We start from the raw sequence: 15,897 nt of genomic DNA, 5'->3' as shown, positions 1-15,897 counted from the left end.
TCAAAGTGGTGTTTCTATCCCCACAGCCACATGCTAACGTGGCTAACAAGCTAACAGGTATGTTCCCAACATGTTGAACTATTCCTTTAAGCTAACATCAGCTGCTGATATCAGTGTGGCGTCCAGCTCTGTCTGCGGTCGCCACACAGCTCTAACATCTCTTTTCCCTCTGAATGACCTTCCTTTGTGCTTCTCCTCTCACATCACTTCGGTTCCTCTCTGTCCTCCATCACTGCTGCACGCGTCTAACACACATCGTGCCACAGACACTCAGAAGAATAAATACCTGGTGCTGAGGTGCAGTTTTCTGTTGCTGCTGCAGCTCAGTTTCCTCTGTGTGATTTCTCAGTGCAGACCTCCTCCTCCTCCTGCTGCTCCTTCCTCTTCTGTTGTCCTATATTTCCCCCTCAGCATCAGCTCTGCTCTGTGTGATGCAGAGCGACGTCACCACATGCAACAGACAGACACAGGCCATGACGTGAATACCCAGTGACTGATTTATTAACCATTAAATAACACTCACAGGTGCAGAGATTAGAAATACTGATTAATCTTGCAATTATTTTCTTAATTAGTCAATGAATTTCTTAATAAATTGATTGTTTGGTCTGTGAAATGTCAGAAAATACCAAATACATGTCCACAGCAACATTCAGGACACGTCAGTCAAGATGGACGAACTAACGTCATTGGCTCTAATGCTGGATCAGGTCAAAACTGATTTTTTTCTCTAAAATTATTTGTTTGTTTGTTTGTTGTTTACTCCTGACTAATGAATTTCCATCTTTGGACAATGAAGCTGACATTTACTGAGGATTTCCTGAAACGTCAATAAAAATATAAGTATCAGTTTGTATTAATGATGAGGCAGCAGCTGGATTCTCCTGCAGGTCTAATTTCAGGTGTCGTGCTGCAGGTGTGATTTAACACCACTTGGTGCTTCACAAACATCCTGCTGATAAAAATGGAAATGCAGCCAACTCCAAACACCTCTCTCACTTCTGAGTGGTTGCTAGGCAACACACTTCCTGACTGGATAACATTAGAGACGTGACGCCGAGCGAGGACACAAAATAAACCTGACTGTGGCTTTAACTGTACGAGCGAACGAGATGAAAGGACACAAGGTGGTCAGCATGAAGCCTCCTGAGTGGGTCAGCACAGACCCACTCGTTATTTATTCAGTCACTTCAGTTACGTTCCCAACACGTCAGCTACAACATAAACCAATATTATCCATCTATTATCAACATAGTTCACTAGTTTTCTGTCAGTCAAGTGACAGAACTAATCATCACGACAGGTGTGTATAACGCTGAAGTAACAACCATTTCACTTAAACTGTGTTCGCTGTTGAAGACGTTCTGTGGCCTGCAGCCGCTCCAGAGTCCAGATTATACAACGACAGGCAGGGGTCAGCAAGTGTTGACTGATATATTCATGTATGAGATGCTCAAAAACAAGTTAGAAACCGGCTAACATCACTGAGCTAAACTGTAGCTCAAGGCTAAAGTTAGAAACTAGTTAACATCAGTTAGATAAAGTTAGAAACTAGTTAACATCAGTAAGCTAAAGTTAGAAACTAGTTAACATCAGTAAGCTAAACTGTAGCTCAAGGCTAAAGTTAGAAACTAGTTAACATCAGTTAGATAAAGTTAGAAACTAGTTAACATCAGTAAGCTAAAGTTAGAAACTAGTTAACATCAGTAAGCTAAAGTTAGAAACTAGTTAACATCAGTTAGATAAACTGTAGCTCAAGGCTAAAGTTAGAAACTAGTTAACATCAGTAAGCTAAAGTTAGAAACTAGTTAACATCAGTAAGCTAAAGTTAGAAACTAGTTAACATCAGTTAGATAAACTGTAGCTCAAGGCTAAAGTTAGAAACTAGTTAACATCAGTAAGCTAAAGTTCGAAACTAGTTAACATCAGTAAGCTAAAGTTAGAAACCGGCTAACATCAGTTAGCTAAAGTTAGAAACTGGTTAACATCAGTTAGCTAAACTGTAGCTCAAGGCTAAAATCAGAAACTAGTTAACAACATTATCCGTAGGTAGTTGACACGATCTGATTCAGAAACTCTGAAGGTAACAAAGTAAAGTGTATGAAACCAGTAAGCTGGTGGTTGGTTAGCTAGTTAGTTAACTAGTTAGCTACAGCTACTGGCATGTGCTTACAGGGAGCAGAGAGTTGAGGACGGAGCCGCTGATGGAGCGAGTGAGTGGTTCGTTAACTCTTCTGGTTGTAGCCTCTTGACCTTTCTCAGATGTTCAGTTCCTCTGTCACGGTAACTGAATGTCTGCATTTTGGACAGAACAGAGATTTGAAGACGTCACGTTGGACTCTGAGACACAGAGATGAACATTTAATAGACAAAACCAGGAATGAACCTGTTGTGGTGAAGTGGTCGTGTTGAACCCTGACAAACACGAACAGCAGCAGGAGTTTGAAGCAGAGCTGTGTTGTGTGTCTGTGTGCAGTGCTGCAGAGTCCGTTATATAAGAGCTTCACAGAAACTGCTGAAAGAGGCTCAGAAACACGTAGCTTCACTTTCTTCTCAGGAATTACACAAGGACAGGAGCGTGACCAGATACTGCAGATCTCAGAGTAGTGATGATGATGATGATATAATATATCATGCAGTCAAATAAGATATGATACAATAGTGTGATAGCACATGACGAGATCCATTATAAGATACCAGCAAATGTGATACGTTAGAATTAGACACATGATACATGATATCATGATATCAGAGATGATGACATGTTACAGGATATGACACCAGACGAAGGTGGAGTCACAATAAGGTACAATAACACACCAATACAAGACGTGACAATACAGTAAGTTACTATGAGACACAATAATATACAACAAGAAAAATGTGTCTGATAGAGTGTGATAAGATGCAGAAGGATAAAAAAAAAAGAGAATAAATACTATGAAATACAGTTGCTGTACCATATAACAAAATATGACACGAGCTGCATTCAAAGAGAGTGAACAATGTATCTGGATCTCACTCATTAATCACTCACTCTTCATCATCATCATCAGCCACAACATCACCACCACCCAGAGCAGAACTCTGTACACAGCACATCAGGACAGTGACACTTCACAGTCCAGGATAACACAACTCCGCTACACAAACCACATTTATCAGACAACAAACAAAACATGGTGCATCTCCCAAAACCAGAGCCAAAGCAGGGCACACAGCAGAACCAACACACAGCTGGACCACATCATCAAATCAGGGTGCCAATCAGCACCATGACCTGCTGCCACCAAGGCACAAACAAACTTACTCACCAAAACAACTCAAGGGGACGAGCCCCCATTTGTTACGGCCCTGGCTCAAGTGACCACAACAAAAAGGAGACGCACCATGTTTTAGATAAATGAAGAATATTTTTATTAAACCAAATTAAATCTTCTCATTATGAGGTGTGGAAATCAGCAACATCAGTAGTGTATGGTGTGCATGGGTCAAGAAGTGTATGGGTGCAATGTTGTATAGTGCAGAACTAAACATAAGCAAATTCACACTAAGGTGAGTCTGTGGAGAGGAGCAGAGACACCTGCCACAGGTGTTCCAGATATGCTAATCAGCTGCAGACAGGTCAGCACAAGGATCCCAAACCCCACAAGAGGAGCCCAGGGGTTAGAAACTGTACTAAAGATACAACACTGTACAATAATACTATACAACATTATGTTTCTATACTGTATGAAACTCTATAAACATTCAGTATATTATGACGTACATCAAATGACTGTGCAGTTTGTGTTTTTGACAGTGTGGTGTGACCTGGTTTCTTGGGCCTGCTGCTTCCAGAGCTCATTAATAAAACATGTAGAGATCCAGCAGAGCAGGAGGAAGCTGATCAGAGGGCGAGAGAGCTTCAACTTAGCTACAGACACAGAGAGAGAGTTCAAATCAGTGCTGGGAGGAGGCAGAGGATATAGGAGGACAGATTAATTACTGGTGTTTCACAGCAACACAGGGGAGAGGGGGATACAGACAATACTGCTGTCACCACAGGGACAGGTAAACGTACCTGTACATTTATATGGTCAGAGAACTGGTCACTGCTGGTTATTTGTATTTGTAACTTCAGTCATCTGTCATTAATCTGTTATCAGTGTTATTTCCATAATTGTATGGAGTTAAATTACATCTGTTTAGAATATATCTTGTCACCTTGTTCTGGTGAAGAGTTCCTTCAGAATTGTTTCCATTGTATTTGGTCCGCGGGCCGCAGTTTGCCCACCGCTGCCTCTCCGCCCGGACTGAGGCGAATCTGCTGATGCCCGAGACCGAAGGAGAAAAAGACAACACGCTTCAAAAAGAAAAGACTCGGGACGTTTACGTGGATTTCTAACGTTTCTTATTTTACACTCGATAGAATCTTTTCTTTCTTTTTTTGTGTATTTATTTTTGTCGAATCAACGAACCGAAACCAGTTTTAGGTAAATACGACTCATGTGTTTCACAACCGGCAGTTTGACGGTTACGGTGGTCACGGATTTGTCTGGAGACTAGAGAGGTCGGTTAACTGTTCCACTTCTACCTAAACCTTAACCTGAACTAACGAGGGCTGGTTACCGGTGCACCGGCGGCTGAAGCGGGACCGGGGCCCGTCAGTCCCGGTGAACGTTAAGCTAACGGAGCCGAGTGCGGCTTCACCTCGGCTCCGAGTGATTCGGTGTTTTTCAGAATGTCCGTGTAAATAAAGTGAATTTGTGCAGTGCATGATGGGAATGTAACACACCTGAGGACAGGTGAGCGCCTCGTACAGACGTCAGACGGGTTTAACGACAGTTTATCATCGTTAACGGCTGCACAGTGACGTCATAGAAAACAACTACAATCTAAGTAAATGTTATAAAATCATCTGGTGACATGAACTTTTTAAAGGTATTTTTCTATGATGTTCTGTCATTTATCAAACTGTAATCAGTAGTCATTAACTGACAGGGGTCATAAGTACTTCTACTTTGAGTACATGTACTGATACTATGTACATACTTTTACTTGAGTAGTATTTTAAATGCAGGCCTGTTGTTTCTATCAGTATTTTTACTCCTTGTACTTCAGTAAAGGACCTGAGTACTTCATCTTGTTTTGTGTTGCAGGACGTTGTGAGTCAAAGATGTCGGGGCTGTGGTTCATTGTGAGTGGACTGCGTGGAGGAGGAAGAGTCCTGAGAAGTCTTCCTCACGTCCAGAAGACGCTTGCGTCCCCGCCATGGCTGACCTCAGAGACCCACCACATCAGATTGTATGGACGTCCTCCTCGTCTTCCTCAGCGGACTCAGCAGCGCTTCCTGTCTCAGGGTCGGAACTCGTCTGTTTCTGCAGCTAAACTGAAGCTGAGGACTCGTCTGTTGGTGACGCTGCTGTTCGGCGGCGGCGTGCTGGCCGTGTGGTCTTTCGTCTACTCGGAGAAGCAGCAGAAGTTGCGGCAGCAGCGCATCCAGCAGCTGCAGCGGGTGGCTCTGGGTCAGGGGAGCTTCAGCCTCCTGGACCACAGAGGGCAGCGCAGGACCAAGCAGGACTTCCTGGGCAGCTGGGTGCTGATGTACTTCGGCTTCACGCACTGCCCCGACATCTGCCCCGACGAGCTGGACAAGCTGAGCGCTGTGGTGTCCGCTCTGGACCAGGACGCCTCGCTGCCGCCGGTCCAGCCCCTCTTCATCACCGTGGACCCGGAGAGGGACGACGTGTTGGCGCTGGCCAGATACGTCAAAGACTTCCACCCCCGCCTGATCGGACTGACGGGTACATCAGAGGAGGTGAAACACGCAGGACAAGACTACAGAGTGTACGCCAGACCCGGACCCAAAGACGAGGACGGAGACTACATCGTGGATCACACCATCCTGATCTACCTGATCAGTCCTGACGGGCTGTTTCTGGACTACTACAACAGAACAAAGAACCAGGAGCAGATCACAGAGAGCGTCAGGAACCACATCAAGAACTACATCAGACTCTGAGGAACCAGACGAAAGGTTAAAGCTTCAGGTCAAATCCTGAAACCTGGTAATCTGTAAAAACTGTGGCAGCTCTTGACCTTTATCTGGACCTTCAGGCCTGAGGTCAAATCACATTATTGTTGTATGAACCAGACACACAACTATTAAAGATCTATATGTCTGAAGTCTGAATTCTGGAGTTATTGAATTGTGTGTTAATAAAAGACGATGGTGCAGACTAAAGATTTTCCTGTTTCATGGAGACGTGGAGACGGTTACCAGATTAACACGAGCCCTGAATATCAGCCCTGAAGCTCCTGTCAAGTCCAGAGCTGCAGCTGCTGGTCGATCAACAGAAAAACAATCTGCAACTACACTGATGTCGCTGACTGATTAATCATCCATTCAACCATCAGTTTTTCTTTGGTATTTTCAATATTCATTTATTTATTACAAATAGTCATATTTTAAGAGGACTCATCAGGAGACAGTTGTTCATATGAGGGACACTTACAGAGTCTTCAGTTCATCTGAAAGAGATTTAACACATGATCCAACGACTGAAGAGTTGACACAAACAGAGTTCAGGTTAAGAGAAGAGGAACAGACAGGAGCAGTCAGAGTGAGAGGACAGTATTCATGAGTCAAAATGTCTTTAGACAGAGAGAGAACATTGACACATACACCTCAGAGTCATCACCAGTGTGGACTCAGCTGTTCTCAGGTGGAAGCCATCAGAGTTTTGAATCTGTCTGTGGCTCTGTGAGTGCTGAGCAGGGTCAGTCCCATCGAGTCCAGACTCTCCTCCAGACCCTCAACGCTGTCGATCTCCACGGTGTAGTCGTTCGCCTGAGGGCAACAGAGCATCTGTTCAACTGCTGTTTCTTCAATACACAGGTTTCATGTGTGTTTGTGTTGGTAGGAGTCGTGTGTATTTCAGACCAGAGTGTAGTATTTACCAGCTGCAGTGAAGCCAGCAGATATTTGCAGGCCTCAAAGTTGTCCAGACCGTGAACAATGGAGGAGAAAGAGCGGCGGTGACCGATGCTGTTCAACGCTCCCACGATCCGGTCTCCGTAGTCGTGGATGTCAAAGGCCGGACGCTCCTCCTGAAAATGCCAGAAACAGGAAGTCACGGGGGACCAGACGCCAGGGTCTGAAACCACAGTGAACTGGTTTCCAGTGTGTTTTACCTGCAGAACCAGTTCAGGTCGGATCTTGTCTTCCCAGTCTTTAACTCGCCGAGACAGAGCTGTTTCCTGAGTGTAACCTTGACAGTTCACCACCAGCTGTTCCTGAAGCAGCCGCAGCAGACAGACAGGATGTTAGTTACTTTACTTTATAAACACATTTCAGTCTGATCTTTTTCTGATTAAAGCTCCAGAGTTTAACTTCTCCAGTGTTTTATCTGAAGTGTTGATTTCCATCAGAAGATATATCTGTGGTTTAAGAACCAGAAACCATCTCAGTGTAGTTTTACATCTCCTCTCTCAGGCTTCTCTCTGGAGCTCTGGTAACAACAGGTCAGTCAGCCAATCAGAAGAGAGGATCTGAGTAACATCAGATCAGTCAGCCAATCAGAAGAGAGGATCTGAGCCTCTCCTGCAGATAAAACTGTATAAAATGAGGTCTTTAAATGTTCATTGCTTCGTTGTCCTGTTTGAAAAGTGAACAGTAAACGCTGCCTCTTCATGTGTGAAACTTTTAATTATTTACATGATTTTCTGTTCATCCAGGCAGCAAACTTTAGTCTGCATCAGGTTCATTAGTGAATAAAAGATGAGTGTGTGTTGGTCTCGTACCACACGCAGCTTCACCAGATCTTCATAACTCAGCTCGTCTCTCTGAGCTTCTGCAAACAGAAAAAAAAACACACTTAACAAACTAACAGCGTCATCTATCATCTGGAAACTGAGAAAATGTAAAGGACAGTTTTCACTATTGTCTGACATTTTATAGACAAAACGAATAATTAATCAAAAAGAATCAATAAGCAGAAGAAGAAGAATTAAAATGATTGTCAGTCGCAGCTGTAATTTGTTTTTTTAACTAGTCATATTTTTTGTCAGTTTTATGTCCAGTAATGTTGTTCAAAGCTCCTTTATTCTGAATTTAATTTAATATTTTATGCCAAAACATCAAACATTTAAAACACATACAGTAAAGTAAATCAGAATCAGTCATTAAAATGTGTAATTGGTGTTTAACTATGTAACATAAACTCCTCCGGTCATTAAACCTAAAAAGTGTAGCTTTGACACTGAACACACCTGTCCTGCCTCAGGTGTGTTTACCTGGTGATATGACGTCTGGTCCTCCACCAAACTCAGCTGGAACGTCATCAGGAAACGCTTCATGTTCGTTGTCTGAGTGGTCGTCATCTGCACCTTTAAAAGGTTTTTTAAACTTTAATCAACAGAACAACTTGAAGTTCAAGTGTAAAAACTGAAAGCAGTTCAAGTGTTGCTCAAAGCTTTAGTAGTCAAAGGACTTGAAGTGTCAGCTGCCTTTAGCTCCAGGAGATTACGAGTGGAGTCCTGAAAGGAATTGATGTGTCAACTCAAGCTCAATCAACTGTGGAGCTGAAGTTTAAGCACTGAAAGGAGTTGAAATGACAGGTGACAGTGTAAATGAAAAAGTGAGCTGGATGTGTCAGTTGAGGTGAAGTCCTGAAAAGATTTAATGGCTGCTTGAAAAACTGAAAGTAGATCAGTTGAAGTGTAAGAGGTGAAAGGAGCTGAAGTGTCAGCTGCTCTTAGACCCTTTCCTCCAGCCTGGCGTCTACACGTCAGTTTCAGTTGATGTGAATGTGTTTGAAACAGCTGTCATATGAAGTTAAAACACTGAAAGTAGTTGAAGTGTTAGTTGAAATCTAAGCACTAAACTGAGTGTCAGTGATATAAGGAACTGGAGGTATCAGTTTAAATCAAGCCCTGAAAAACACTGGTGTCACTTCAGGATTAAAAACTGAAAACAACTCAACTGAAGTGTGAGCAGTAAAAGGAGCTGAAGTGAGGTTTAAAGAGTCCTTAACAATACGAGTTCAGTCTGAGTGAATGAGTGGAGCTATTTTACCCAGCACGTCCGGGTGTCTGAATCCGTCCACAGGCTCCTCCCCCTGCTCATGTGGCCCCGCCTCCTCAAGCTCCATAAATGTCCTCCTCAGCTCCTCATCAGAAACCACCACACCCTGAAATACACATTGTCAACCAATCAATCAATCAATCAATCAATCGAGAAAACAGTTAATAATGGAAACAATGGTCCTAATCTGCATAAAGTGCTGTTCTGACACGAGATGTGTATGTGTGGAAAACAATAAAGTGCTAGAGAAAGTGTTTTCTTTAAATATTTGCACAGTGTATCGAAGAAACTGGCTCTAAAGACAATATTAAACAGTCTTTGTTGTCAGCTCTAAACCTTAACACACGTTTTACAGGAGACCAAAAATCATTTTCACTGACGCCACTTTCCCTCCATTTTTGCTGTGGCCCTTCAGTAAACGAAGACAAACCAGCTGAAGCCTCTCACTCTCTTACCGCTTTCCTGTTGATCCTCTTTCGAATCTTCAGTTTGTCTTTCATTGTGCTCAAATAAATGTAGTTCAGGTCTGTAAACACAGGAAGCTGCAGTTACATTTCCACAGAAACAAACCACAACACAAACTGATGTTACAAGACGAAGGTATGACCGACAGCAAAGACAAAAACATCTACACAACAAAAGGCTTCAAATATTTCATAAAGTACAACAAAAACTTGAGCTGAGATAATGAAACCCACAAGAGGACAATAAACATTTCTATGGTTTCTGTTTTTAATGACAAAACAAACACAGTCAGATTCTGGTCTTAACTCTGACCAAATAAGAGCTGAATTATTAATAAGATTATGTTGAGTATAAGTTGTAGTACTGAGATAAAGCATGTGGAGCCTACCTGTAAACATGGGTCCATTTTTCAGCTTGTGCTCAGGAGGATCATCTGCAACACACAAGTGAAAAACCATCATGACCCACATCAGTTAAACCCCCAGAACATTTCAAACACATTAAACTCTGTTCTCACAGGTTCCTCTGAACCAGCTCCTGAAGTCCTGAAGTGAAGACGGTCGTTTTCTTTTCCTCTTCCCTCCATCGTCTAGACCGTCAGGAACCTTGTAACATTTTCCTGAAGAAGAAACAAACTGTCAGCACAGAGAACAACACCCGAGCAAAAGCACCTGAGAGTCCTGATGTTCACCTGGTTTAAACGGTTTGTCCTCCCCAAGAACAGCGTACGGGTCGTGAAAGGTCCACACGTTCACCTGAAACAGAAAATGAAACCAACACGATTCGTCCAGTGATTCGTCTCTTCACCCTCAGATGTTCTCACAGTGGATTTATAAACCTAATCTATATGAAAAAATAATTATAACGACTATATTTTAAAAAAATCTCAGTTCTGGAGAATGAAAAATTGTGTTTTAAAATAACAGCTGTAATGTAATAAAAGAATGGTAATGGTATCATTATTATAAGTCTTAATGTTTTAAGACTGAAGTCATGATTGTACCGGAAAAAGTTCCAGTATTATGATGAGATGTAATTTCTATTAGAAGTAGTCTTAATATCGAGAAAATAAATCATTTCATGAGAAAAAAAGTTCTAACATTTGGAAAAAGGTCGTAATATTTTAGAAAAAAGCTGCAATTGTATAATTAAAAATGTCTAACGTGAAGTTGTGATTAGACAGATGAGTTAACGTACAGCAGGCTGCGCATCCCGCTCTCTCCTCTGTTTGTCAGTTTCCACCTGTCGTCTCTCTCGAATCATCCTGCCCTCACCTGGAGCCTGAGACAAAAAACATCAGGATTTTACCACAGTGAAGAAAAGAAACTAGATTCAATCTGATCTGATGTCAGATCTAAATCTGTACATACCCTGATAAATTGTTGTACTGAACATTTTTTGTGTTGGTTAAATCAAATTTCACAATCTGAAGTCATTTTTCCTCTAAATGTAACTGAAGACCTGAAACCAAAGATCATTGTGAACCTGATCCAGAACCAGTTAAAACCAGTACTGAGACCTGCTGTCTGTCGACGTGTTCCTCTGGCTCCTGGTCCAGCTCCATGTTGTTGTCGTCTAATGGGAGGAAGTTCTCTGTAGCGTCACCTCCACCATCTCCCACATCAGCCACACCCACTGCAGCATCACCTGTGGTCGGAGCCGCAGCACCTGCACCAAGAGGAAACAAACAAACAAACAAACAAACAAATAAACACCTCCATCAACCACCAGCTTCTCTCTGTAACAACCAGAGCGGACTCTCTGTTTGCAACAGAGTGAGACGTCTTCTCTCTAGAGCATCAATCACAACTTTCATAGATCAAAAATTTAAACTGATGAACTTCACAGTTTTGAATCAACATGATAACAAAGATCTAATCAGGAAGGTAAAGAATGTTTTTATCACCTTCCTGCTGCAGAGAGTCTGCAGGATGCTGATCAGGGTCCAGAAGAAACCTGGACCCTGATCCCAGTGTGAGAAGGATCAGGTCCTCGGCTCCTGGGATGAACAGGTTGATCCTGAAGTCCTTCTGACTGCACAGGACCTCAAGACCTCTGAGGCTGAGACACACACACACACACACACACACACACACACACACACACACACACACACACACACACACACACACACACACACACACAAACCAAAAATTGAGTAAATGTAGCTGAGCATCGACAACACGTATCAGTGTTGATGAACAGCTGATGTATAAACGTCATCACATTGTCTGAAGCTGAAACACTTTGTGTAGACGGACACTGTCCCTTTATTTTGAAAGGATAACATCTGTGAAGTCTGACCTGATGAGAGGGAGTTTGTGCTTCTCGTGGGTCTCAGGAGGAATCAGAGACTCAGGAGGAAGAGGAGCCACATTCACAGTCTGAACAGATACACATCAGATCAGCCTGAATCAGATTAAACCACAGCTGAGTGCGAACAGTGAGTGTGTGTTCTCAGTGTGTGTGTGTGTGTACTTGCTACATAGTAAGGACCAAAAAAAGTATTTTACTAACAGAGTGAGGACATTTTGGGAAAGTGAGGACATTTTGGCCGGTCCTCACTTTTTGAGACACCTTCAAATCACATGTTGAAGGTTAAGATTTGGTTTCAGAGTTAAGGTTAGAATTAGGTTTAGGTTAAGGTTAGGGTCAGGGTCAGGGTTAGGGTTACCGTGCGTTCACACCAGACGCGATGGACGCGATGAACGCCACAAGTTTCCATTCAAAGTCAATGTAAATGGCGCGATGACACGCGATGCTGCGTCGGGCGACGCGATGGACGCGATCCATCGCGTCCATCGCTTGAAGTTGAAAAATTTGAACTTCTCAAGTGACATCGCGTGACGCTGTGCCGCGACATCCAATCAGCGTTGATGTCCAACCCACGCCACCGACGTAGTTACGTCAGACGCACATTTGAAAAGGGAGGACAAGGGATTTTATGATGATGAAAACAAAACATAAAATATGAAAAACGTGGAGACTTTTAGGTCTAATTAACCAATGTAAAAAATACACTATGCACTACACTATTTGTTTCTGTCCGAGTGGATAACATCATAATAAAAATAATTATCTCTGTTTGCAGGCCTTATTTGAAGAGTCTGAAGCCAGCAGTGCTAGCGGTGCTCTGAGGCTGTCCTTGGGCATAGCAGTGGCGACACGGCGGCGTTTGGGTTTCCGATCCAAATACAACAGATAAAGCGCAGCTACGGTTGTTAACTCAGCCATGGTGGACGAGCGGGAGGTGAAGAAAATAGCGGGAGGTGGATTGCGTCATCGCGCGATGAAGCGATGAAGCGATGAAGCGATGAAGCGATGATCACAAATGTGTCGAGCGACGCGATACTCGCGTTACGGGCGATGACATCGCGTCCATCGCGTTTGGTGTGAACGCACGGTAACTTAGGCTCTCAGTTGTGATGGTTAAGGTTAGGGTACGGGGCTAGGGAATGCATTATGTCAATGAGTGTCCTCACAAAGATAGAAGTACAAGTATGTGTGTGTGTGTGTGTGTGTGTGTGTGTGTGTGTGTGTGTGTGTGTGTGTGTGTGTGGGCAGCACTGACCGCGTTGGAATCAGCTCTCTGTGAGTTCTCTGAGACGTCGATGTCCAGAGGAGTGAACTAAAACAGACAGAGAGGAATCTGTCACCGTGTCTGATGCTCCATGTTTTGTGGCAGTTAAAATTTCACGTGTTCACATTAGAGCGACTGTGTGATGCACCTCTGTGCTTTCAGAGAAATGGTACAACCAGTACCTCACACCTTTATAATGCACTGTGAGCTAACTAAACCTTAAACTAAACTAAATTAAATAAACAACAATAACAACAATTAAAATAAACAAGTGAATCAACTTTACCTACTTTTACTTTTATTCTATCAGACTTCATACAGTAGGTTTTTTACTGTGTCTGTGAACATATACTGTGTACATCAGGCTCTGGGTCACAGAAACCTCCAGAAGCTTAAATACAGTTTGATTAAACTTTGTCCCCTTGTCAGATTGCTCCAGCTGAGTTTGTTTCTTACCACAGCTGCATCATCAGCATCATGGGCGCTCGCTGCTGCGTCTGCATCGCCCTCCTGATGCTCTGTCGCCTGTTTGTTACGCCTGTCAGGGGATACACGTCAGACAAACGACATCCTCACATCGTTTCTGTTCAGAAACACAACTATCAAATAAGAAGAAATGTCTGATAGTGTACTGTGGTGAGAACAGACTCTTACTTCTTGTTTCTGTCGTTGATGTACTCCAGAGTCTGGTAAACGAGACTGTGCAGCAGCTCCACCTGAAACAGTCAGACAGTCACAAACAATATGAGCTTTTCATGGATCAAATAAACCGTACGATGTCTTATTGCCCTGTGGTTGTACCTTCTTGCTGTAGATGCAGGCTGAGCCCTGGATCAGCAGCGCTGCTTCAGCAAAGTTCAGTCTAGTTTCTCCTCCATCAAACGTGATGCACATCTCATCCAGCTACAACAACAACACAAAGAACGATAGAGAAATGTGTCAAGTTGTTCCACAGTCATGGTGGGAACATATGTTTTTACCTAATATTTACCAGACAATCTCAATTGTCCTCTATGTATTCTTTTAAAATAAAAACTGTTCTCAGTTTCACCTTCTCTTTACTTGTTCTTCTTTTATCATTTTAGTTAATTTCTGAAAACCCCAATCAAACCAAAGCAAACAATAAGCTGAGAAGAACACATGTTAATGGTTCGTCTTTTGGAAACATCAGTGGTTGAGAGAAAGCAGCAGGTCACCTCTTCTAAATAGTCGTTTAACTCTGAAGCCACATCGATCTCCCAGTTCTTGGTGAGTTCTCGAATCGGCTGCAGCAGGTGAGCGTACCTGCTCTCTGTGGACTCCATGAGCATGTCACTGTGAATCAGGTCACAATACAACAATTGAAAACACTTCAGTACAAGTTAAAGTACAGGAGGAAAAGTACAGAAGTACTATCAGCATCTGGGATTTCAAGTATCAAAAGTAAAAGTACTCATTATGCAGAATGGCCTGAGACTCAGTGGTCACTTTATGAGATGCATTTGTAGAATCTACTGAAAATCAATACAGCAGCTCTGCCATAACATCTGCATTCATAAAGTGTATAATGTTCAGGTTTTGTTTTTATTGTCAGAAATGTGTAAATCCAGGTCTCTGCTTATCACTGAACTCAGAGTTAAAGGATGTGTTTTATTTCCACACAAGGGGTCAGAATATTAGACACAACATCTCTAACTATGACCTCAGCTACAACACATTTCTGACAACGTCAACAAAAACTGTAAAGGTGGAATTTCCTGGATTACATTAGATTATGCAGGTGTACCTAATAAAGTGGCGGCTGGGTGTAGATATTGTACATTATTGTGTTTCTATTTTTATTCATTTTAAACTACTACAGTGTCACATTTGTTATTTATAGGACTTTATACATTTATGTATAAAGTAAACGCTATATCTTTACAATATTTTCCTCTGAATTATAATGAGTAGAAGTACAAGCTGCATAAAATGGAAATACTGAAGTAAAGTAGAAGTACCTAACAACTACTTGAGGAAATTTAGTCACTTTCCACCAGGATTCAGCAAATGTGTAAACGATGACTCTGTCGTCACGATTGTACGATTATTAACTTTGACCTAAATTTCTACGAAAGAACGTTTAACCAAACTCTGTTTAAAAATCTAACGATTTAAGTCAACGAACGTAATCTTCGCTGAACGTAACATTACACAACTTCTCACATTCACATTGTGTAAGACGTTATAGGACAGCTAAGGTTTAATGTAAAAATCTAAATGTATGGTACAAGTGGCTCTGCAAGCAGACTCTGTACCAATAATATTTTAAATCTCAAGTTGTTTCTTTTCGCTGTGGGTGGATTTCTTAAATAGTCTTCTGTCTCTTGGGCTTAAACCGACAGCAAACAAAGGTTTGACAGCTTTCTCTTTCCAAACAGAGGCTGTGCGACTGTCCGAGCCGGAACATGAGGTAAAACATCCACAAACTCTTCATGAAACATTCTGTAATAATATCTACCTGACTTTTAAAGTCTCTTCACATTAAAGGACCGTAATAACTCACCTAACAGACCGAGTCGGTCAGGAACCCGCTAAATGTTCCGTAGCAGTTAGCAAACAGTCGAACTACCCGCGCTACAGTTCTTCTTCTCTGCTCGGTTTGTGGTTGTTACAGGGCGGGGTGCTGCCCCCCGGCGGCCGCTGCCCGGCAGGTGGCGGGACTGCTCTGTGGACGGCAGTTTCCTGAGGAGACCATGATAAACAAAGCACCGTGGCGAGATGAACAGTTCAACAGGGAGAGGACATGCTAACACCAGACCGACCG

At 42.6% G+C, this 15,897-nt stretch overlaps 2 protein-coding genes across 3 annotated transcripts; one reads left to right on the top strand and one right to left on the bottom strand.

The window, feature by feature from the left end:
- Nucleotides 1-1,315: 1,315 nt before the first annotated feature.
- sco2 (synthesis of cytochrome C oxidase 2) lies at nucleotides 1,316-6,168 on the top strand. The gene is made up of 2 exons (XM_071502648.1): nucleotides 1,316-1,414; nucleotides 5,142-6,168. The coding sequence occupies exon 2, from the start codon at nucleotides 5,159-5,161 to the stop codon at nucleotides 6,002-6,004; it is 846 nt and encodes a 281-aa protein (XP_071358749.1). The 5' UTR covers nucleotides 1,316-1,414; nucleotides 5,142-5,158; the 3' UTR covers nucleotides 6,005-6,168.
- Nucleotides 6,169-6,399: 231 nt separating this feature from the next.
- ncaph2 (non-SMC condensin II complex, subunit H2) lies at nucleotides 6,400-15,787 on the bottom strand. Of its 2 annotated transcripts, XM_071502645.1 has the most exons (21): nucleotides 15,637-15,787; nucleotides 14,309-14,426; nucleotides 13,914-14,015; nucleotides 13,767-13,828; nucleotides 13,569-13,650; nucleotides 13,104-13,160; nucleotides 11,837-11,916; nucleotides 11,439-11,593; nucleotides 11,052-11,200; nucleotides 10,730-10,813; nucleotides 10,224-10,287; nucleotides 10,050-10,151; nucleotides 9,921-9,965; nucleotides 9,523-9,593; nucleotides 9,059-9,173; nucleotides 8,278-8,370; nucleotides 7,786-7,835; nucleotides 7,177-7,278; nucleotides 6,943-7,092; nucleotides 6,668-6,832; nucleotides 6,400-6,513 (listed from the first exon to the last, which is right to left on the bottom strand). In XM_071502645.1, exons 2-20 carry the CDS (start codon nucleotides 14,420-14,422, stop codon nucleotides 6,704-6,706), a joined length of 1,806 nt encoding a protein of 601 aa, XP_071358746.1. In that variant the 5' UTR covers nucleotides 14,423-14,426; nucleotides 15,637-15,787; the 3' UTR covers nucleotides 6,400-6,513; nucleotides 6,668-6,703. The 2 variants fall into 2 exon arrangements, with proteins under 2 accessions (XP_071358746.1, XP_071358745.1); XM_071502644.1 differs by having other exon boundaries at nucleotides 6,400-6,832.
- Nucleotides 15,788-15,897: the final 110 nt, after the last annotated feature.

Source organism: Trachinotus anak, unplaced genomic scaffold (genome assembly GCF_046630095.1).
Source record: "Trachinotus anak isolate AG129_WGS33_773 ecotype Australia unplaced genomic scaffold, CSIRO_AGI_Tana_v1 ptg000018l, whole genome shotgun sequence".
NCBI classification, from domain to species: Eukaryota; Metazoa; Chordata; class Actinopteri; order Carangiformes; family Carangidae; genus Trachinotus; species Trachinotus anak.
This window is presented reverse-complemented; position numbering and strand designations above follow the sequence as displayed.